General features: G+C 36.9%; 2 protein-coding genes across 2 annotated transcripts in view; one reads left to right on the top strand and one right to left on the bottom strand.

Annotated features, from left to right (window-relative positions):
• LOC107083051 (myosin heavy chain, fast skeletal muscle-like) overlaps window positions 1-5,977 on the bottom strand; it is a 10,782-nt gene extending 4,805 nt beyond the window's left edge. Inside the window, exons 1-24 of the mRNA XM_015371992.1 lie at window positions 5,929-5,977; window positions 5,496-5,540; window positions 5,118-5,339; window positions 4,872-5,015; window positions 4,620-4,776; window positions 4,518-4,545; window positions 4,315-4,426; window positions 4,132-4,224; window positions 3,970-4,033; window positions 3,720-3,818; window positions 3,532-3,635; window positions 3,307-3,445; window positions 3,082-3,200; window positions 2,834-2,983; window positions 2,523-2,693; window positions 2,099-2,405; window positions 1,831-1,910; window positions 1,662-1,749; window positions 1,462-1,579; window positions 1,253-1,376; window positions 1,021-1,157; window positions 613-868; window positions 287-529; window positions 6-173 (exon numbers count right to left, since the gene is read on the bottom strand). Coding sequence (XP_015227478.1) covers window positions 6-173; window positions 287-529; window positions 613-868; window positions 1,021-1,157; window positions 1,253-1,376; window positions 1,462-1,579; window positions 1,662-1,749; window positions 1,831-1,910; window positions 2,099-2,405; window positions 2,523-2,693; window positions 2,834-2,983; window positions 3,082-3,200; window positions 3,307-3,445; window positions 3,532-3,635; window positions 3,720-3,818; window positions 3,970-4,033; window positions 4,132-4,224; window positions 4,315-4,426; window positions 4,518-4,545; window positions 4,620-4,776; window positions 4,872-5,015; window positions 5,118-5,321 — 3,105 coding nt within the window. The 5' untranslated portion in view covers window positions 5,322-5,339; window positions 5,496-5,540; window positions 5,929-5,977. The remainder of the gene's footprint in view (window positions 1-5; window positions 174-286; window positions 530-612; window positions 869-1,020; window positions 1,158-1,252; window positions 1,377-1,461; window positions 1,580-1,661; window positions 1,750-1,830; window positions 1,911-2,098; window positions 2,406-2,522; window positions 2,694-2,833; window positions 2,984-3,081; window positions 3,201-3,306; window positions 3,446-3,531; window positions 3,636-3,719; window positions 3,819-3,969; window positions 4,034-4,131; window positions 4,225-4,314; window positions 4,427-4,517; window positions 4,546-4,619; window positions 4,777-4,871; window positions 5,016-5,117; window positions 5,340-5,495; window positions 5,541-5,928) is intronic.
• A 4,448-nt stretch (window positions 5,978-10,425) lies between these two features.
• Window positions 10,426-20,033, top strand: xab2 (XPA binding protein 2). Its single transcript, XM_015371981.1, has 19 exons — window positions 10,426-10,566; window positions 10,870-11,018; window positions 11,141-11,264; window positions 11,382-11,579; window positions 12,681-12,815; window positions 12,911-13,075; window positions 13,222-13,366; window positions 13,450-13,601; window positions 13,926-14,045; window positions 14,133-14,264; window positions 15,011-15,142; window positions 15,254-15,367; window positions 15,467-15,629; window positions 15,708-15,898; window positions 16,321-16,443; window positions 16,531-16,702; window positions 19,202-19,328; window positions 19,447-19,556; window positions 19,663-20,033. The coding sequence occupies exons 1-19, from the start codon at window positions 10,531-10,533 to the stop codon at window positions 19,722-19,724; spliced, it is 2,550 nt and encodes an 849-aa protein (XP_015227467.1). The 5' UTR covers window positions 10,426-10,530; the 3' UTR covers window positions 19,725-20,033.
• Window positions 20,034-22,143: the final 2,110 nt, after the last annotated feature.

Genomic DNA, 22,143 nt, shown 5'->3' with positions numbered 1-22,143 from the left:
TCCACTTGCTGTTCCAGCTTTGTCTTTGCCTTGGTCAGAGTGTTGACTTTGTCTTCCTCTGCCTGGAGGTCATCCAGTGTTTGCTGATGGGCCTCTTGGAGGGCTTTCTTCTCCTTGGTCAGCTTGGCAATGGCCTCATCCTGAGTAGCCATCTCTTCTGTCAGGTTTTTCACCTAAAGTTTGTGGAAATATAGATTAACAGTTTTACATAGAGATAATGCTATAAAATGCCACATTAGTTTTTCAATGGTGTTTAACTGTGTGTAAGTGTCTATTTGATATGAACCTTGTTTTCAGTGGCATGTTTCTCCTTCTCCACTTTAGCCAAGGTGAGCTCTAGGTCATCAATGTCCTTCTTCAGCTCAGAGCATTCATCCTCCAGCTTCCTCTTCTTGGCAGTCAGCTCAGCATTGATTTCCTCTTCATCCTCCAGTCTCTCAGTTGTCTCTTTGAGTTTGGCCTCAAGCTGGATCTTGCTCTTAATCAGCCCTTCACACCTTTCCTCAGCATCTCCAAGGCTCTCAACCTCCTATGATTTGCAATGATTGGAAAATATGTTGACAATGTTCCCTTAAGAACCTGATTTATTTGATACATGATTTGGCTACTTACTGCAGCAACTTGGAGCTGCAAGTCATTCTTCTCCTGGAGCAAGGACACCATTTTCTCCTCTAGTTCCTTCTTCTTGGCCAAAGCAGTAGCCAGGTCTGTTTTCATCTTGTCATAATTTTCCTTCATCTGCATCAACTCCTTCTCAGTCTCAGCGCTCTTCAGCAGAGGCTTGATCTTGAAGTACAGGTTCATCCATGGCCAGTTCTTCACATTCATGAATGATCGGATGTTGTACTGGATGGAGTAGATAGCCTCTCTGATTGAGAAAAATGAGTTTGTCAAAGAAAAAATAACACTTTTACTACTGAACATGATTTCTGTACAAAGGTATGCAACTCTGCAAATGCATAGGAGACAGATGGGTATAAGATATTCCCACTAGTATTTTGCATGTAACAACAATCCCACCTCCTCTCCATCATCTTAACAAACTCCTTTCTCATGAGATATCCTCTGCAGAGTGCCTGAGTCATGGTAACCAGCTCAGCCAGTTTCTCATCTCTCATCTCCTCAAGAGTACCCAGAAGCCCAGCTTTGAAGAACACCTTTGTTGAAAGCAGACAGCTAACATGTTAGAAACTGTAAATACAGTGATAATTTTCTTATACAATATTTAGGTCTTAATAATCTTTCCAAATACCTTAGTGTGTCCAAACTTGTACTGGGTGTGGTCCACATCAATTGAGCCCAGAAGCTTCTCTGAGGCTTTCTTGTTGTCAATAAACTGTCCCTCAGGGATGACGCTGGCATTCAATACTTTGTATCTGTGTGAGAAAATTTTAATGCTCTTTTTTTCCCATTTTGATATCAAATGTATTAGTTTATAATCAAAAAGACTACAGTGGCCACCTCTGCTTGAAGTCACCATAGAGGATTCTGCTGGGGAAGCCCTTTCTGCAGATTCTGATACCCTCCAGCACACCGTTACACCTCAGCTGGTGGATGACCAAGAAGTTCTCCATAAGACCTGAAGTTTGGACATATATTTAGTTAAAAAAAATTCCACATTGTCATCAGACATGGTATCACTGTCAGGGGGGACTTCTGACCTGGGGTCTTTGTTTCGTTGGGAATCAGGCAACGCACAAAGTGAGGATGAGTGCTCCTCAAGTTGGTCATCAACTTGCCCAAATTCTCCTGTAGATCAGCAACATAAAATTAATCTCCAGTTTAACTGTAACATTTTGTTTTCAATATTCTCTATGAGAGTTTACATACCCTGAAAAGAGCAGAAACAGTCTGGAAGGAACCGCCCTTCTTCTTGCCACCCTTCTTTCCACCAGCAGCAGCAGCCTCAGCTAAAATTGACAATGTAAACAATGGTATCAAATCATTACTTCTTGTAAGATCTCTTTAATTAATAGACCATGTTCATTAGACACTGAAAAAAAAAACATTTATCCCCACATATTTATGTGGGTTGTTGCGCACTAGATGTATTAGTCTACTCAGTTTCGTGATATCTGTTTATTTTACTGGCTCTTACCCTCAGCTGAAGCATGGGCTGCATAGAGAAGACAAAGCAGCTTGTTTGCAGACTTCTGGTAGAGCTGAACCACTGAATCGTTCAGTGGGTCCTTGTTCTTGTCCAGCCAGCCAGTGATGTTGTAGTCCACTGTACCAGCATAGTGAACCAGGGAGAAGTGAGCCTCAGCTTTGCCCTTTCCAGGCTTTGGCTTTTCAAAGGCTTTGCTCTTGCCAAGATGCTGATCAATCAGCTTGTTCTTGAAAGTTGTATCAGAGGCTTTGGGGAACATGCATTCCTCCTCAAGGATGGAGAAGATGCCCATTGGCTAAGAACAGTTGACAGTTCAAGTTAGAATCTGAATGTAAAATGAAAATTCAATCACACTCATTTTAAGGTTTGTAGCTGATTACTAAAAAGGTAAATAATCAATGAAGCTCCACACCTTCTCAATAAGCTCAATGCAGGCAGCCAAGTCCATGCCAAAGTCAATGAACTCCCACTCAATGCCTTCCTTCTTGTACTCCTCTTGCTCCAGGACAAACATGTGGTGGTTGAAGAACTGCTGCAGTTTCTCATTGGTGAAGTTGATGCAGAGCTGTTCCAAGCTGTTGTACTGTAATTATAGAAATATATTTAATATATATATATATATATATATATATGTTATATATACATTTTAAACTTAACTGCAAATGCAACAGTTTTTTATAAGACTTTCCCAGGAGATTTTTTTTTTTTTTTTTTTTAGCTTACATCAAAGATCTCAAATCCAGCAATGTCCAAGACTCCAATGAAGAAGGTTCTTGGCTGCTTTGTGTCCAGCATCTCATTGATACGGATGACCATCCACAAGAACATTTTCTCATAGACAGACTTGCACAGAGCGCTGACAGCATTGTTGACCTAGAAGGAGACATGGTAGTAAGTCTTGTGTTCTAAATTTAACCTTTTTTAAATAGTTGGACAATGAAACCATATCCTTCCAGATTGGTTTACATTACCTGTGGGACGGTCTGACCTTTGGTGACCATCTCATTTCCGACCTTGACTCTTGGGTAGCACAAAGCCTTCAGCATATCAGCTGAGTTCAGACCCAAGAGGTAGGCGATTTTATCAGCCACTTTGGGGAAAGATATATAGCACATGGTTAAATTAATAAATTCAAAACAAATATAACCTTCAACAGCCAAAGTATAGGATGAAATTGATAATGTTCTATAAATTACCCTCAGTGCCATCAGGTTCAGCCTGCTCCTCTCTCTGCTTCTGCTTGAACTTCATGTTGCCGTGATGCATCACAGCTCCAGTGAGCTTGTAGATGTTAAACTTCTCATCAGCAGTAAAGCCCAAGATGTCAATTGCAGTCTACAATAGATTTAAAGCATGTTGTTTAACTCAAAAAAACATCCATCAAAAATCTGGATCTTTATTGGTTAGACCTGTCAACTTACATCTGTTGCAATGAACTCCTCCACGTCATTTATGCTTTTGACTGTAACCTCACCTTGACTGATCATATGATAGTCATAGGGATTTGTGGTGATCAGTAAAGCCTCTGAAAAGTATTTGAGAAAATAGCCACAACATGAATGGTGTGTTTTACATCCAAACACTTTGAACAAGTGATGTATTGTCATACCTAGCAGCTCAGGCTTGTGGCCTGTCATCAGCTGATAGAAGATATGGTAGCTCCTCTCAGCAGACAGCTGGAAGGTGACACGGGACTTCTCAAGCAGATCTAAATAATACAGATCAGTGTGAGAATATGATATACTCTGCAATATTTTTTATCACGCATGAGGAAAACCTGTCTATAAATATTTTCAGAGCAGCATTCAAATCCGAATCTATTCACATAAGACAGAATATCGGGTTAAAAAATTACTTACATGTTTCAATATCTGCAGAGGCCAATTTGCCACTGGTCCCAAAATGGATTCTGATGAATTTACCCTATAAAGCATCACATACTGCTTATTAGAATTTCTTATTTTTAACTCAGAATCATTGATTTTATATATATGTATATTTTTTGGACTCCTTATACTTACAAAACGAGAGGAGTTGTCATTCCTAACAGTTTTGGCATTACCATAGGCTTCTAGCAGAGGGTTTGCTGCAATGATTTGATCCTCCAGTGAACCCTGCACAGTTTACATAAACATTTTAATTTGTAGAAAATACTAAATAAACAGGTAAATCTCTGGCCTATTGACTGTTAAAAGAAAGGTTACCTGTATTTTTCCAGCCGTTGCTTCTGCCTTCTTTCCTCCAGTCACTGCAATTGTTGCAAAGTACTGGATGACACGCTTGGTGTTCACAGTCTTTCCAGCACCGGATTCTCCACTGGGGAAAGAGGATACATTAATTTTTTCATATTTTGCTTGTTGATATAGCTCTACAAATGAAGAGAGACATAATTTTTTTCATTACTCACGTGATAAGGATGGACTGGTTCTCACGATCTGAAAGAAAAATTCTTGAATATATACCTTATGCAAATAAATTGACTGACATCTATGACTATTTACTATCTTACCTGTGAGCATGAACTGATAGGCATTGTCAGAGACAGAGAAGATGTGAGGTGGAGCCTCAATCCTCTTCTTGCCTCTGTATCCTGATACAACAACAGCATCATACACAGGGAGCCACTTGTAGGGATTCACCACCACGCAGAACAACCCAGAGTATGTCTGAAAAACAGGGATGTTCCTTCTTGATACAATAGCTAACATTTAGGTTTGTCTTTTTTATGTTTTTTGATAAACTATTCATTTTAAATTCTCACATAGATCATCCAAGATGCAAAACGATCTTTGAGGTTATACAGCACACAGGGCTCATTGAGGTGGGTCATCATGGCCATGTCCTCAATTTTGTCAAACTTTGGGGGGTTCCTGGGATGAATGTCATCCTCTTTGACTGTTACAGTCTAAAAGGAAAATTAGTTTTCCCAAATGAGTTTAACCTATAATATACAGAAGAATAAACAATTGACAAAAAAAATTGCAAAGTTGCACAAAGCTTGACCTACCTTTCCTCCCTCTGTCTCAACTGTGGCTTTGCCACCCTCCTTCTTTACAAGCTTACACTTCAAATACATTTCATCAGTATCAACCACAAAGAAAGCTGTTTTTGCATCAAAGGGAGTATTCTGAGCCTCAATCCTCTCTCTTTCTGGCTTGCGGAGGTATATGGCCGCAGGGCCATACTGCTCCATTTCAGCATCTGTGCTCATTTTGGCACGTTGTTAGTCCTGCAACAAAAACAACTTTTAAATCAGCTTAATGTTGTTTATAGTTATTGAATTCTTCTAATATTTCAGACAAATTGCTCAAATATATGTTAAAAAAATCTTAATATTTAAAATATTATTTCAAAGTATTTATCATATTTTCATTCTTTCTCCTACCTCCGACCCGACTGAGTTAACCAGATATGGTGATCTATGAAGATACTATCAAAGAAAAATGTATATAGTTAATCTGATATACAACCAAACACCCAACTTCATCACATTCTTACAATATAAACTATCAAAGAATTAACCTATTTTTAAATCCATTGCATCACACATCATTTGTTGTTTTAAATCTTGTTACAAATAAACCCAATGATGATCTTTTAAAAATCTTTCCTCAATTAACTCAAATATTTTGTGTTTAAATCTTTGTAATGAACATATCCTAGTCTAATTACATCGTTGTTCATTTAAAATAAGTTAAATCAATTCATCCATTCTGTTACTTTTGTCATTGAATGATAAAGGTAACAGAAAGAGACAGTCAGAATTGATAACTTATAGCTTTACAACTATATGTTAAAGTGAACAATAAAGGACTGACCTGTGAGGGATGCCTATCAGTTCTCAGCGGAGTCTGGGGCTGCTGCTTTTATACAGGCTTAAATGCTTGGTCAGCACCAGTCTGCCTCTCAATTTGGTCAAGCATCCTTGTCATCTTAAGACCCATCGTGTGACATTTCAGGGTCAGTCTGCTATTTTTTGATTTCACATTTACAAGACTTTAAACTAAAGGATTTTTAAATAAGAAAACTGAATAACTTTTTTGGTTTGGTAAAATAATTAAGATGATGTGCAAAAAAGAACAGATGAAATCCATAAATTGAAAAAAAAAATTATATATAACAGTCAGAATGTGAACATTGTACATTCAAAACATTGTTCTCTGAATTGTATGATGTACAGGGCAGATTAAAGTAATGAACAAAAAAAAGAAGAATTTGCTCTTTTAAAGTGACAGGATTGTGACCTTCCTTTTTGAACCCATACATTTTTTGTTCTTAGTTAATCTCAGTAAATGTCATGTGTCTCAAGTTTCCAGGCTTGCCCACATTTAAGATTTTTGAAATAAACATAGTCTATAAGATGTAGCTTTAGTTGAATAACTCAGCTTTATATCTCTAAATAATCACAAAGATTCTACTAACTTAAATATGACAAACTTTAGTTAACTGTAGTGCGAAGCCATGCCTTCTTATCCTTGCAAACAAACAAGCCTTTGGCCAAGAACAGAAATTCATTTGGGGAAGCTCCCAAGTGGTGCTGGTATACGGTTGCAGGACACTGGCACAGGTCATATTCCTCTAATAAAACTGAATGTTAACCCTCTTTCCATAAGTTCAAGCGGTGTTACACCTTGCCTTAAAAGGAGATAAGGAACATTTGCCAACCCAGGGGAGAAGAAGATCTATTATAAGTACCACTCGTATATCAAAGATCTTTATCCTCTTGCTACATTTGATTCTAATGTAGTTGCTGTTGTGGGGACAGTTGATGTCCTTGAAAACTATGTGACACCGATTTTAAATCTTGTCTAGCCGAAGCTTAGGAAATGTTAATGAAAACAACTGCCACAATGTACTCAACACAATGCATCCTTGATATTCAGTAGACCTTGGAGAGGTTTCTATTTTTAGGCCGTAAGAACAGAATCTGTTAGGTTTTATTTATCTCACTTAACAGTCAATTACACTTTTCATTCATCCGGTTTTAGACTGTAGTCTACTATAATTATTTTATATGAGAGAGCAACAAATTAGTTTTCTTTGTTTATTCTTGTTTGACAATTTTGATAAACTACTAACTTTAGAGATTTCCTTTAGATAGAAAAGTACAATTTTGCAACAACCACTCTGTTTCATATGATGACTTATCAGATTTATTTTTTTCCTACGGACATAAATATTACTGCCATAAAACAGTAATATTTATTTATTTAAGGTTTGTCTTTGTCTGAACAGGTACAGCTGTCTTTGATTGCATTGTTTCTGGAATATATAAAAAGGTTTGTGTGTTCAAAAATGTTAAGATCTATAAAAGATATTCTGACAAGTATAATACATCTAGTGCCCATTTCTCTTTCTTTTTTTACAGTGTCCTGTCTAGCAATGTGACAATAAGAATAATTGTCTTGATGCCAAAAAGAGCCCAACAGATTTTACTTTCACAAGTGGAGCAGTACCGCTATCGCTGGAGTGATCCCCTTGATTTAAGTGCCCCTTTTCTGTTAGAATAGCATCTCCCTCATGCTCCTAGAAGATAAATCATCCTAAATGAAGTAATCATGAAAAGATACAATCACATGTGTTAAATGTATTCTTGTGCAGGCAAGGAGCTTGAATAAGGTTACTCTGTTTTTTTTTCTTCTATTTAATTCAATTCAGTTCAGTTTATTTATATAATGTCAACTCACAACACATGTCATCTCAAGTCACTCTACAGTTCACCAGATTATACAGTCAAATTGATTCAAAGTTTTCTATATAAGACTCGATGCAGTCGTCACACTAAGCATGCTTGTAGCGACTTTGGAGAGGAAAAACTCCCTTTTCACAGGAAGAAACCTCCTGCAGAACCAGGCTCTGTGTGAGTGGCCATCTGCAGAGGCCGACTGGGGTTCAAGGAGACAGAAGCAGAGATACAAAAGGCAACTGTAAACGGTGGCCCCGTCCAAGAAACACACAGCCAGACAGAAGACCTCCGAGCCAGCTCCCATGTCCAGCCAGTCACAGTCAGAAAAGCAGGACTACACTGAAAAACTGGCAGATCTCCAACATCTATAAACAAAGGAGTTGATTTCAGTAGCACAGCTGATATTTCTCTCCAGGGTGGTGTCACAGCCAAACAGGAACAGATGAGGCGAAACTACTATGAGAAAAAGCAGAGAGACCTTAGAGATTGAACTAAGAGGAAAGAGGAAGAATGAAGCCGAATGGTCAAATAGGGGTCCCTATGTCCTCCAGGTGTATAAGCCTATAGCAACAAAACTATAGAGATAGTTCAGGATAACCTGAGCCACTCTAACTATAAGTGTTATCAAAAAGGAAAGTTTTAAGCCTACGCTTAAATGTAGACAGGGTGTCTACCTTATGGAGTAAAACTGGTAGTTGGTTCCACAGGAGAGGAGCCTTATAACTAAAAGATCTGCCTCCCATTCTACTTTTAGAAATTCTAGGAACCACTAGTAAACCTGCAGATTGAGAGCAAAGTGCTCTGTTAGGGACATAAGGAACAATCATATCTCTGTTATATGGAGCCTGGTAATTTAAGGCTTTATATGTGAGAAGGAGGATGTTAAATTCTATTCTGGATTTAACAGGAAACCAATCAAGAGAAGCCAGGATAGGAGAGATATGATCTCTCTCTTTAATTTCATCAGAACTCTGGCTGCAGAATTTTGGATTAGCTGAAGGCTTTTAACTAGAGATTGTGGACTTCCTGATAGTAAAGATTTACGATAGTCCAGTCTCAGCATTACCCCTGGACAGGAAATTTCTAATTTTTGCATTATTGCGCAGATGAAAGAAGGACATTCTAAAAACCTCTATGATATCGGATTTAAATGAAAGATCCTGATCAAAAATAACACCAAGATTTTTTACTTTATTATCTGAGATCAGTTTAATCCCATCTAAATGAAGTGAGTTGATTCAAACTAAATTGTAATTAACTAATATAAATGGTCAGAACAAGATGGCAAAGATACACCAGGCATGTAGAAATGTAAATGATCTTAATTTTTGTACTTACATTAGAAGGAAGGAGGTCCCAACTAAGCATGTGCACTACCAACGTAATTAAAAAAGCTGTTTCTTATCAGAGAAAAAAAGACTTTTTGCAAACATCCCCTCTTGTTTTTTTTTATTCCTAGTCTCCATTTCTGTTCTGCAAGTGGCAACAATCTCTTCTACTTTCCCTACGTCTAGACTCTAGAGGAAAGGGAAGGGTGGCAAGACAGAGTTTTCTTTTCTTTTTTTGTTTTTTATAAAAATAAAGCCCCATCTAGACTGTTTAAGCTTAATTTTTTCATTTTATTGAGTCAAATAGCTTGTTCTCTTTTATATTGTTATACTGAACTACAATTTATCACAATCCTGTATGAGAAAGTGTTTGATGAAACTTTATATTCTGTGTATTTATAAGGGTATATTAACAACTCCAAATATTACCAATAGAAAGAATATTGTACATGCTGTAAATTATGGTGGTGGCAACACTGTCCACTGAGTTTATTTTCCTCCATGACTTTGAAATCTCTCAAAGTGAATAAAGTGCTTTGTGCTGGAAAAAGGGATGTCTAGTCCTCAAGACCTACTGTAGATGCCCAATAAATAAATAAAGCTAATTAAGGTAGTTAAAGTTAGCCCAGAAAGAAAATTGTTCATGAAAAATAGATTTTAAAATGTTGGTTTCGCAGGAAATCCAAAATAAAATATGGGTTTATGAAAAAATGTAATACTTCAGCTGTCTGGAAACTAACTCAATGGATTTGGAAAAACATAATCACATTTATCAGAAAAAAAACAGAAAAAGTCCAGAAGAATGTAGTTTAAATGTTTGCAAAAAAGACAAACATTTAAACGACACAGTCACAGAGGAAATAGATGTGTGATTGTGTGTCCATTATCTTGCAACTTCCTTTCCTCATTTTCCCTCAACACCAGCTGATGGCAGTAATGAGCAATGTTACCGGGTTGAGATAAAAAATACCTTTTAATGTCAACTGTATGAATTTAAAGATAGAGGAGTATATAAGGCGGCCCTGAAATTAATAAAAAAAAAAAAACTTTTTTTTTTTTTAAATTACATTACAAAACATTTTATTTCAATGATTTTTAGTCGCGTATTTAGTTTGAGGAGAGCTGTCTATTAAGAGGCCTTCCCGGTCCTGGAAGTTACCGGTAGAGGGCGATATTAAAACTTCACAAAAAGAAGAGTAAGAACGAGCATTTCGACATCGCCCATACGAATGAAAAACTACATATTTTCAACAGGTTTGTAGTTCTTTTGAATGCGCTTGCGCATTGGGTATCGTCCCCGCCGGAAGTCACTACGGGAGACTACACGCATTGAGTTTGCAAGCTAGGTTAGCTATTCGAACGTTAGCATTACGTCTAACTGAATAAGTTATTTTCTCTCTGAAGAAATGCCTTCCTTAAATGGAAAAGCTGACGTTATATTTGTAAGTAACATAAAAAATAATATTTTATATTATAGTTTAACGACTTATACCATTAGTTTTAGCCGGTTAGCGCTAATCTAGCCTCGCTTGGTGAAAATAATTTAGAGTCTGTTGACTCGTTCGTCTTCCTAAATATTAATGCTTCTTTATTAAGACATAAGCGGTCTAAAAATGTAAAACCAAGTTAATTATTGCAACATTCTCTTATCTTCCTTAATTGTAGTGATAACAAACGTCACTAGTTCGTTTATGCTTGCTTATAGCGTAATCTGTTTTATTGTTACTTTTACGCTGCAATACTAGGAGGATGATGATCTTCCATATGAAGAGGAGATTATCAGGAATCCATACTCTGTCAAATGTTGGATGCGCTACATTGAATTCAAACAGAATGGACCCAAATCCACCCTGAACATGATATATGAGCGGGCTCTGAAAGAATTGCCTGGAAGGTAACTGCAAGACTGTGGTTAGGTCTATTGTGTATTATTGAGATATAAATATATTTACAGTCTTTGAATTTGAGAAAGGTGACTTTCTCTTTCTTTTTTAACATTTTCCTTCATTTTTACAGTTATAAATTGTGGTACAACTATCTGAGAGAAAGGAGGAAACAAGTCAAAGGGAAATGCATCACAGATCCAGTTTATGAGGAGATTAATAACTGTCACGAAAGAGCACTCGTGTTTATGCACAAGGTAATGTTGACTTAAAATGAAGCATTCCTGCATTAAATAAAAATAATAAATATTGTACCAATAGTGAGTTTGGGTATTGCTTTTTGGAACTAACCAAGGTTTCTTTTAATGAATTAGATGCCCAGGATTTGGATTGACTACTGTCAGTTTGTTGTGTCGCAATGTAAGATCACAAGAAGTCGGAGGACATTTGACCGGGCTCTGAGAGCTTTACCTGTAACCCAGCATCCACGAATCTGGCCTTTGTATCTACGCTTTGCTCGTAACCTTCCCCTGCCTGAGACAGCCCTGAGGGTGTATCGAAGGTATCTCAAGGTGAGATTTTAGTGTTCAATCCATTTCCATACATCACCTGTCATTTAAGATCCAATTATCGACTTCAGTTATTTCTCTGTGTGGCCTAAGGTTTTATATTTGTTTTGGAGAGATTTGTGGAGATATATATTTGTATAGTGAAAGGCTTTTGAATTATTATTTTTTATGTCAAAAGTAACTGCATAGCTACTTTGATGCAACTGATGATTATTTTGCTAGTCGATTAATCTCTTTTTTTTTTGGGATTAATAATCAGATAGCTGGCCTAGTCAATAGATGCTGGCCTAGTGGTTAGAGCAGTGTGCTTGTGCTCTGAGAAGGTTGATCCCCACAGCCAGCACTCTGGGTCCCCGAGCAAGGCCCTTAACCCCTGATCTCTCCCTAGTCAATAGATGCTGGCCTAGTGGTTAGAGCAGTGTGCTTGTGCTCTGAGAAGGTTGATCCCCACAGCCAGCACTCTGGGTCCCCGAGCAAGGCCCTTAACCCCTGATCTCTCCCTAGTCAATAGATGCTGGCCTAGTGGTTAGAGCAGTGTGCTTGTGCTCTGAGAAGGTTGATCCCCACAGCCAGCACTCTGGGTCCCCGAGCAAGGCCCTTAACCCCTGATCTCTCCCCGGGCGCCACACAATGGCAGCCCACTGCTCCCCAAGGGGATGGGTCAAATGCAGAGAACGAATATCCCCAAAGTGGGACAATAAAGGAATTTACACAGAGAGCAAAAGGTTCCTTAAAGAAAACACTTTACGAAATTATACCAGGTGAAAGTAAAACTTTTCCACTTGAGAAGTTCTGGATAGAGCATTTTTTATTGTTTTTTATTTATTTTTTTACAATTTTGGTATTTCTGTTCAAGATGGGTTGCTTTGTCAGCTAAAGACAAATTTTAGAGTTTCTACACTCCACTTAACAATCAATCGATTACTAAATTAGTTTATGATTTTTTAAAATAATAGATTAATCTGATTAATTGTTTCAGCCTTACTTTGATGTTAAAGTTGTATATAGAAACAGTATTTTTGGTAGATAAAAAGCTCTAGAGATTTAAGTGCAATATCCCTCTACATAATTCAAAGTCCACTGTTGTCTCTTTATCCATTGTAGCTATCTCCAGAGAATGCAGAAGAGTACATAGACTACTTGCGGTCTGTTGGTCGTTTGGACGAAGCAGCTATGCGATTAGCAGCAATTGTAAATGATGAAAGCTTTGTGTCCAAAGAGGGCAAATCTAACTATCAGGTAAGATGTCGATTTCATTTGAAGCATCTCCACTTTTGTTTGTAATTAGCTGACCATAATACCATATGATACGTATTTTCATTTTCTTTTTTCAGCTGTGGCACGAACTATGTGATCTGATCTCTCAGAACCCCGATAAAGTGACATCTTTGAATGTCGGGGCCATCATACGAGGAGGCCTCACACGCTTTACAGACCAACTTGGAAAACTTTGGTGTTCTTTGGCTGACTATTACATCAGGAGTGGCCACTTTGAAAAAGTGGGTTTTTGCTTAATAGCTTTTATTTTTATGCATAGTCAGTTTTTAATTAATCTGTTTCTTTTCCTTCCATTCTTTCCTGTATTTGATTTAATGAGGTTGTTTAAAAGGCATTGCCTGATGTCTCAATTTATTTGTTTCTTTAGGCAAGGGACGTTTATGAGGAAGCCATCCTTACAGTGGTAACAGTGAGGGATTTCACACAAGTATTTGATAGCTATGCTCAGTTTGAAGAGAGCATGATTGCGGCAAAGATGGAGACCACTGCTGAGATGGGAAAAGAGGAAGAAGGTTTGTTTACATTAACACCGATAACACATCTTTCTTTACAGTTTTAGTCATAAATGGCTTAATTCTTTCCCTTCTTCTGCCAGATGACATAGATCTGGAGCTTCGCCTGGCTCGCTTTGAGCAGCTGATTGCACGGCGGCCACTTCTACTTAACAGTGTACTACTGAGGCAGAACCCCCATAATGTTCATGAGTGGCACAAACGGGTAAAACTCTATGAAGGAAATCCGCGACAGGTAGGTTTAAGAGCTTATCCGTATTTTAAAGGGGCATAGTCATGTTATATGCGATAAATCAGACCAAAAACCATTTGAACAAGATACAATAAAGTAATACAATACAATTTTACCGATTGCAATTATGTGAAATATTTTACCTCTAGTTATGCTGTGTGGTGGTGATAAACATCCCACTAGCAGGAGTCCTTGTGCATCCAGACTGAGCTACTGGTGTATAAATTTAAAAAGACAAATAACAACACCATGCCCTTTCAACAAAAACATTCATTTAGCATTATGTGTGACTCATGCAGTACTCATAAAACAATTTTTTCACTCCAGATCATCAACACGTACACTGAAGCAGTTCAGACTGTGGATCCAATGAAGGCCACAGGCAAGCCTCATTCTCTCTGGGTTTCTTTTGCCAAATTCTATGAGGAGAATGAACAGCTGGATGATGTAAGCTAATGTCTTTCCTTAGGGCTTGCATGGACACTATAGATTATTTTTTTCTTCTCATTTATATTTCTCTTATTTCTACCTTAGGCCAGGACAATCTTTGAGAAGGCAACTAAAGTGAACTACAAACAGGTGGATGACCTTGCTGCAGTTTGGTGTGAATTTGGAGAGATGGAGCTTCGCCATGAGAATTATGATCAGGCACTGCGAATATTGAGGGTAACCAGCTGCTATTTGATGTTTTGGTTCTACAAATGCTGTGTGTAGCATGATTACAGATGTTGTAAAATTGTGTGTTTATATATATGTATATTAGGGCTGCAACTAACGATTACTTTTGCAAGTCGATTGATTTTTTTTTAGATTAATCGATTAATAATTGGATAGCTAAAGGGTTTCATAAAGAAGATGAAACTAAAACTTTTCCTCTTGAGGAATTCTGGATTTTTTATTGTAAATGCAAAATGTTTCCATTTTTTTTGTTACAAATTTCCAATAATTTCTGATCTAAGTGGGTTGCTCTGTCAGCTAAAGACATATTTTACAGTCTAAACTCCGGTTAACAATTGAAATAACGGGCAGTTTCAGTAATCGATTAATCCGATTAGTTGTTTCAGCCCTTATATAAACAATCCTTATATATTTATTCTATTATGTGACCTGTTCTGCTCCTGTTAGAAAATATATTCAAACTCATAAAAGGGAAGCAATACAGCATTTGAGAAGCTCATTGATGCTCTATTAAATGGATGCCTAGTGACATCTATTGGAAAAGTCGGGAACTGCAAAAATATAAATAAATTTCTTTGCAAATGTTCTTTTTAAAGAATATCTTTGCATTAAGCATCAGAGTATACAGAAACTTAGGAAAAATGTCCAAAGTATGTAATTTAATATTTTTTTATTTAAATAGCAGACGTACTACTGCTAAAATACTAACTTGCTATTTTTGCATTTTGAATTAGAAAGCTACAGCAATCCCATCAAAGAAAGCAGAGTACTTTGATTCGTCTGAGCCGGTCCAAAACAGAGTCTACAAGTCCCTGAAGGTGTGGTCGATGCTGGCAGACCTTGAGGAGAGTCTTGGTACTTTCCAGGTATTTATAGAAATATGTTTATAAAAACATAACTCAAAGTCAGATCCACATTGTTTGCTACAGATATGTTAACCTCTTTTTTTATTTTTTTATTCTGCTTTTAATCATCAGTCTACAAAAGCGGTGTATGACCGGATTATAGATCTACGCATTGCCACTCCTCAAATTGTCATCAATTATGCCATGTTCCTAGAAGAACACAACTACTTTGAGGAAAGCTTTAAAGTAAATACATTTGACCACACTATTGTATAAATGTATATCAATAAGCATTTTTGTATTATTGATTTAAACACTTTTTTGTTGTTACTTTCCTTTTAAAAGGCATATGAGCGAGGGATTGCCCTCTTCAAGTGGCCAAACGTTTATGACATCTGGAACACTTACCTCACCAAGTTCATTGATCGTTATGGTGGCAAAAAACTGGAGCGAGCCAGAGATTTATTTGAGCAAGCTTTGGATGGCTGCCCTGCAAAGTTTGCAAAGAGTAAATACTTTTTGTAGCATGCACAAAAGATGTTTCTTTGACTAAATGTAAAATACTAACATTTTTTTCTTTTTTTAGCTATTTATCTGCTGTATGCCAAACTGGAAGAGGAATATGGACTGGCGCGACATGCCATGGCGGTCTATGAAAGAGCAACACAGGCAGTGGAAACTGATGAGAGACACCATATGTTTAATATCTACATCAAGAGAGCGGCGGAAATTTATGGAGTGACTTACACCAGAGCTATCTACCAGAAGGCTATTGAGGTGGAGCACATTTTGATTGATATAAAACAATTCATTCTTTTCTTGTTCTTCATCAAAGTGGCAGGTTTACAAAGAAAGTTGTATGTGCAATGACATAAAAATGATTTAATAGTCTAATAATAAATTATACTAAGCAATTTTAAGAATATTTAAACTAACATCACAGTAGGTGCACTTACTTTAGTTTAATCCTATTTATTTTAGTTACATCCATGTTGATCATCTGAGTTTTGAATTTTTTAAACTGATACTTTCCCAATCTCGTATTCATTATGTAGTTTTTGTATTTATTGATACACAACTACTGTGCTGAGTTTGTCTAGAGTGATAAAATGAATTTAAAGCAGTAACATTTTATTTAATTTACATATACTTTTTTTAACTTACCAGTAAGCTGATGACACCCTTTTCTGCTTTCTCAGGTTCTTCCTGATGAGCATGCCAGGGACATGTGTATGAGATTTGCGGACATGGAGTGTAAACTAGGTGAGATTGACCGTGCCAGAGCGATCTACTCTTACTGCTCTCAGATCTGCGACCCAAGGGTGAGAGACGCCAACTTTTTAAATATTTTTCTTGCAAAGTATTAGAATATTCCTAATCTAATGCTTGATTGATTGATTACCTTTTAGGTGACAGCGAATTTCTGGCAGACCTGGAAGGAATTTGAGATCCGACATGGAAATGAGGATACAATTAGGGAGATGTTAAGAATTAAACGCAGTGTCCAGGCTACATACAACACTCAGGTCAACTTTATGTCCTCTCAAATGTTGAAGGCTTCAACAAGTTCCACAGGCACTGGTAAGGAATAGCACATTTGATTGTTTGTTTTTGACTTGTGTGTTCCCTTGGTTTCTACTGTTAGTCTCTGTAGATGGGTAGCTCATGGAGGTGTGTAATGCTTTTATTGTTGTTGAAATACTGCAGTCTTTCTGCTTCAAATATGGTCTGTCCTAATTGAAATGTATCAGCTTCATAGATTTTTTTCACACATTTATTTGTGTATATCTTTTTATTAGTTATATTTTTTTAGTTATATCTTGTAAAAATGTTGGCAGTGGCAACTGTGGCTCAGTGGAAAATAGTCAGGTTTGGGGTCTCATGTCTATGTGCTCCTTCAGAATTAATCCACCTCCAAGTTGCCTACAGATGTGCGTATTAAGGTGTAAATGTATAAATGTGTGAGAGAGCACTTGGGTCAATGCGGCTCTAGTGCAGAAGTGCCTCGAGTGGACAGTATTCACTGTGTCCATCTGGGACAATCCATTGTCAGTCTGTAGACTGCTGACTAAATGGAGGTGTCAAAGTAAAGCACCTTCACTAGCCCGATCCTTCCCGGAAGCGCGATCCATACCATGAACTCATTTTCCCATGCACAACAAGATATACATCCGGGCCGACCGAGAATTTAATTTGTTAAAAAAAAGACCTAAATTACGTTTTTACCTCCCCAAAAACAGTAATCGTACTTAACTATAATATGTTAAAGGTTAAAGCTGAAGTCTGTAAGTTTTTAAAAATCACCTTTTTGTCATATTGGCTAAAACTGTCCCTATGCCCAGACAGCAGTACATGTGATATGTAACCTGTGAAAAAAAACTGCTTCAATTTGTCCCGCATACTGCCTGTATTTCAATCTGGAAAGAATAATTCGGGATGAGTCAAAACAACCAATCACAGCCAGAGGAGCGTCTGATGGAGTGTCAATCACAGCCCCCCCCCTCACCGTTTAACCTGCCGCTGCCGCAGTCAGGAGGATGCGCGTGGAAGTCATGGCGGAGCGACAGCCACCAGCGAAAGAGAAACTGCCCTTACTGCCCCTGCCGACAACTGCTTACACGGCAAACTTCGGTATAACCGGCATCTTATATCTAGCTGCTTGGAGGTGAGTGTTATCGCTCTTACCAGTTCACACTCCATGCCGCGTAGGCTGCTTGGACGCTTCTGTAGCTGCGCAGGTGCTGTGAGAGGGGTGGAGCTTGGAGGTGGGGCATGAGTGAAGCAGAGAGGGTGGGGGAGTGGCGTGAAACCTGTTTTTTTCTTCAAATTTTCAGTCGAAGTCTGCTCTCTTCTCAATGTTACAGACTGCAGCTTTAATAATTTATATCCTGTGAAAATACAGGCCTTAAAATGCTTTCTCTTTTATCACTTGTCTGTGCCCGATCTAAACTGGAAATGGAATCCTATGCTACTTCCGGGAGCTAACTTTTTCGGGTTTGAATTTAGACATAAATCTACACTTTTTGAGTTTAATGTTTTCCTTTTGGATTAACATTATGGCATATAGTGCGTAACCAAAAGAAAGAAACAACTACAATGCAGATAAACCTGGTTTAATCATATTTTGCTGGACTACTCTGACCATGTCCGATGATGACCTAAGACAAGCATTTTAACAGAAAAAAAACATCAAAATAGTCTCAGAAGTCATAAAACATTTTATAAAGCTGTGTATTAGCATTCTTTAGTGAGTTGAGGATAAAAAAAAAATTACTTTTAGTACAATAATAACAATTTTTTTGGAAACCTGGATGTATATCTGCTTCCACATGCGCAAATGAGCTTATGGTATGGATCATTTTTCCAGCACGGATCGGGTAGTAACAAGCAGCAACATAGAGGTGTTCCTCAAGGTTTAATCTTGACACATTTATTTATTTTCAATTAAAGCAGGATTAACACTTTGATTTCCCCCATACATTTGATATACACACACCTCAGGAGAAATTAAATAACTATAAAAAAAAGTACTTCTAGGAGTATTAAACCCCTTATTTATTTACACTTAAGCAAAACAATTTTCAAGTAATATTAATTTTGGAAGGAAAAAAATCTTAAACAGCTGATTTATCTTTTTTTGCATTTTGATTTTAAAAGACTCTGGTGCAGAAATGATTTAGCCCCTACACATATTTACAGGAATCCCCTTTATTGATAATATACCAATCAACTTATTGTTGTGATTATATTATTTGCTAATGATTAAATAATGTTTCTCCTTTATTTTGACTTTATATCTGTGGTGATGAGCTCTAAGTGGAAGGCTTTAATATCATTGCCTTAGTGTTTAGTTTCTTTAATGGATTTTCTATCAGATTCAAGTTTGGAATGTGGTCCGACAGGCAGCACATTGGAGCAGCAGATGGTTTTCCTTTCTTTGCCTCTTAAGTGCCATTGATGAACTGTGCAAACTACAAGGAAAATCTCAAATTTAGTGCCTACATTCTATGTCGTCCATATTAGGGAAATTAGAGGAAATGTTTTAATTGATACATTTGTGTGTTTCGTATTTCATATCAGTTTCAGATCTTGCTCCTGGTCAGATGGGAATTGATGATATGAAAATGTTGGAGCAAAAAGCTCAGCAACTTGCTGCAGAGGCTGAGCAGGACAAACCCAAACCAAAAGAGAAAATTCTTTTCGTCAGGTTTGTGGTTCCTATTCTTGCTGATGAATACTTAGAAATCTTGAACAGATTCTATTTATGACTTTCATGAAGCCTATTACTTTCAATAGATCATTGTTTTGCTTATCTGTTTGCTTAGGAGTGACACGTCACGAAGTGAGTTGGCTGAGCTTTCCAAACAAGCCAATCCTGATGAGATTAACATCGATGAGGATGATGATGAAGATGATGAAGACCAAGGACCGGACGGTTAGTGTGATATAGGTTATAATTAGGGAAAAACATTTGCATATATAGGCATTTCCAGGACAGTTTTGCATAATTTAATTGCAACTTGTTTTTTTTGCCTTTACAGAAGTGCAGCTTGAGCAGAAGAGTGTTCCAACCGCAGTTTTTGGAGGTCTTAAAGAGGACTGAAAAATAACTTGTTACATTTTGCAAAGATCCAGACTTCTGTAACACTTCAGTGGTGACATCTTTTTAATTAGGATAAATGTTTAGATGTGTCAACTGTTTTGTAGAGTGATACAGTCGGCCTTAAGAATTAGTATAAGTATTTTCCTATTACAGCTTAGTTTTTTTTTTTTGTTAAAGAGATGGATCTATTTTGATCACATGATGTCAGTAATTCACTCATTTAGGATACATTTTATTGACATAAAATACTCTTTTTTACGGTTGGATGTTTGCTTACACTTAAATATTATCCATGGAGTCTGTATTCTGTAAAAAAAGATTCTTGAAAATAAATATTCAAAACAAAATTTTGGCTTTTTATGACTGGAAGTAATGTCACAAAAGAGGGAAGGGGGATTGTTTCATCAGACAGAAACATTTCTGGGTGAATCATTAAAGGTTTTAATTAAAGGTATAGTGGAGGATTTTTTTCATTTTTTTTTTTTTAAAGACCTCTCCACTTTTAGAAGGAATGCACATGCACAACCCTGTACACGCTCCTGAGAAGGAACGCCTATTAAACGGGTGCGAGAGCATGCACAAACCCATTTCTCCCCATGCATGCTCTTTTTAAAAGTTGCTGTTTGCATCGCTCATACAAGCTTACTTTGCAAAAGAAAATTTGCAATTTTTCCGCTATGTCAGACTCATCGCCTGTATGTAAAAATGGGGATGAGCATGTAGAACGGCCGTGCGTAAACATATCACAAGAATACATATCACAAGAATGATTGACAGTTAGGACTGCTTATTTTAATGAGCCACCCAGAAAAAGAACATCTTTCACTATACCTGTATTGTCTAGAATGGTACAACTGGTAATTTAAAGCATTTCCAAAAAGTAAAAAACTTGATTAGTTTTACCTTCTCAAATGTGCAGCTTAAGCTGGAGTTTCTTTTGTGCATTAAATCATATGTACATGAATTGCATAAAATTTCAAACAGTAAGTATATTCAGGAATGGAGATACATTCTCTTGTGTCATATATTAAGTCATTTCTTTCATTTTCATGTAGATGTAGAGTAATAATGCTATAGAATGATCTTGTGAATATTTTGTAAGCAGAATTGCTTTATATATTGGTTGTAATATACATTGTCAGGCTAAAACTAACCAGCAAAAAGATAACTTATTTGAAATAATTGTTTCTTTAATTAATTAGTTCAAAGATGATCCCTTTTCAAAGTTACTGTGCTGCTCACCAAGGTTGTAGTTGATGCAGGAAATCACTTCTGTGGAAAACCGCTAGTCCTCACTTCAGAATCAAATTAATCAGAAGCAGAGAATAGGTTTGCCTGCATTGCCTGACATAGAAGTATATAAGGTTTCATTTTCATTTTATTTTTAAAGCACCGATTATCACTACCTGTCAATTGGAATCTATGTTTCAATTGACACAACGTACTAATTCTCAGTATACATATTTTGATAAAACCTTATGCAATTAGTTTTTATTCAAATTGGATAATTTTTTTTTTCTTTATAAAAAGGGCAACCTAGCAGACTGCAATGAATCATTATCTTGCAGAATTTTCTCCTGGGTATGTAGTGACAGAAAACAGTCCCTTGCATTGCATTATTGACTTACCAGCAATCCCTCACACTGACCATGCATGTAGTGACAGTTAAAAGAAAAACAGTTGTTTAGTCAGAAGAAACCAGGTTTTGTATGGACAGTGATTGAATGGGATTTGAGTAGATGAGGCATATATTTAAAAAGAAAAGCACATAACTGATCCAGGAGTACTTTTTTAGGTGAATGAAAAATAAACAAATAGGGCAGTGGGAGCTGCTTTAGAGAAGGGGCTTAATGTTGTAGATAAACAAGTTCTGAGCTGGTTTTCATGACTTCAGTAGTGCAATTTTCTCTTGTAAGGCTTAGATTACTCTGATATTCCATATGAATTGGATGCCTTTTAAATATATTGTCTAAAAGAAGGTAACAGCTGATGATATAACTTACTTTAGTTTTTATCTCTGTTACAATTTTAATACATTTTTAAGTATTGGTTAAAAATAAAATAAACTGCAGTATGCCTAGGTTTTGTTGAGTCAATTTGAACCTAAATCACTATATTTATTTTGCAGATCTAGAATAAGTCTATCATTGAGTAACACATTGCCAAAAAAAAAAAAAACTGATCACATTCATGGTGCAAGCAGCAACCATATTTAGTTTTGCCCAAGAAGGTTTTTGCAAGTTAATTACTAATAGCATGTTTTTTGCACTTTAATGTTACGATACATTTATATTCAGTTTTTATTAGTATTGTTGTAGACGGATAGCTCAAGTTGAGTTTAGAAATCGCTTTCAGTTTAAAGCAACTGAATGCTGTCCCCTCAGGGATTCATCCACATGCCAGATGCACCTGTAGCAAA

This window comes from Cyprinodon variegatus, unplaced genomic scaffold, assembly GCF_000732505.1.
Source record: "Cyprinodon variegatus isolate N-32 unplaced genomic scaffold, C_variegatus-1.0 Scaffold68, whole genome shotgun sequence".
NCBI classification, from domain to species: Eukaryota; Metazoa; Chordata; class Actinopteri; order Cyprinodontiformes; family Cyprinodontidae; genus Cyprinodon; species Cyprinodon variegatus.
Note: the sequence above shows the minus strand (reverse complement) of the source record. Positions and strands in the feature narration are given on the sequence as shown.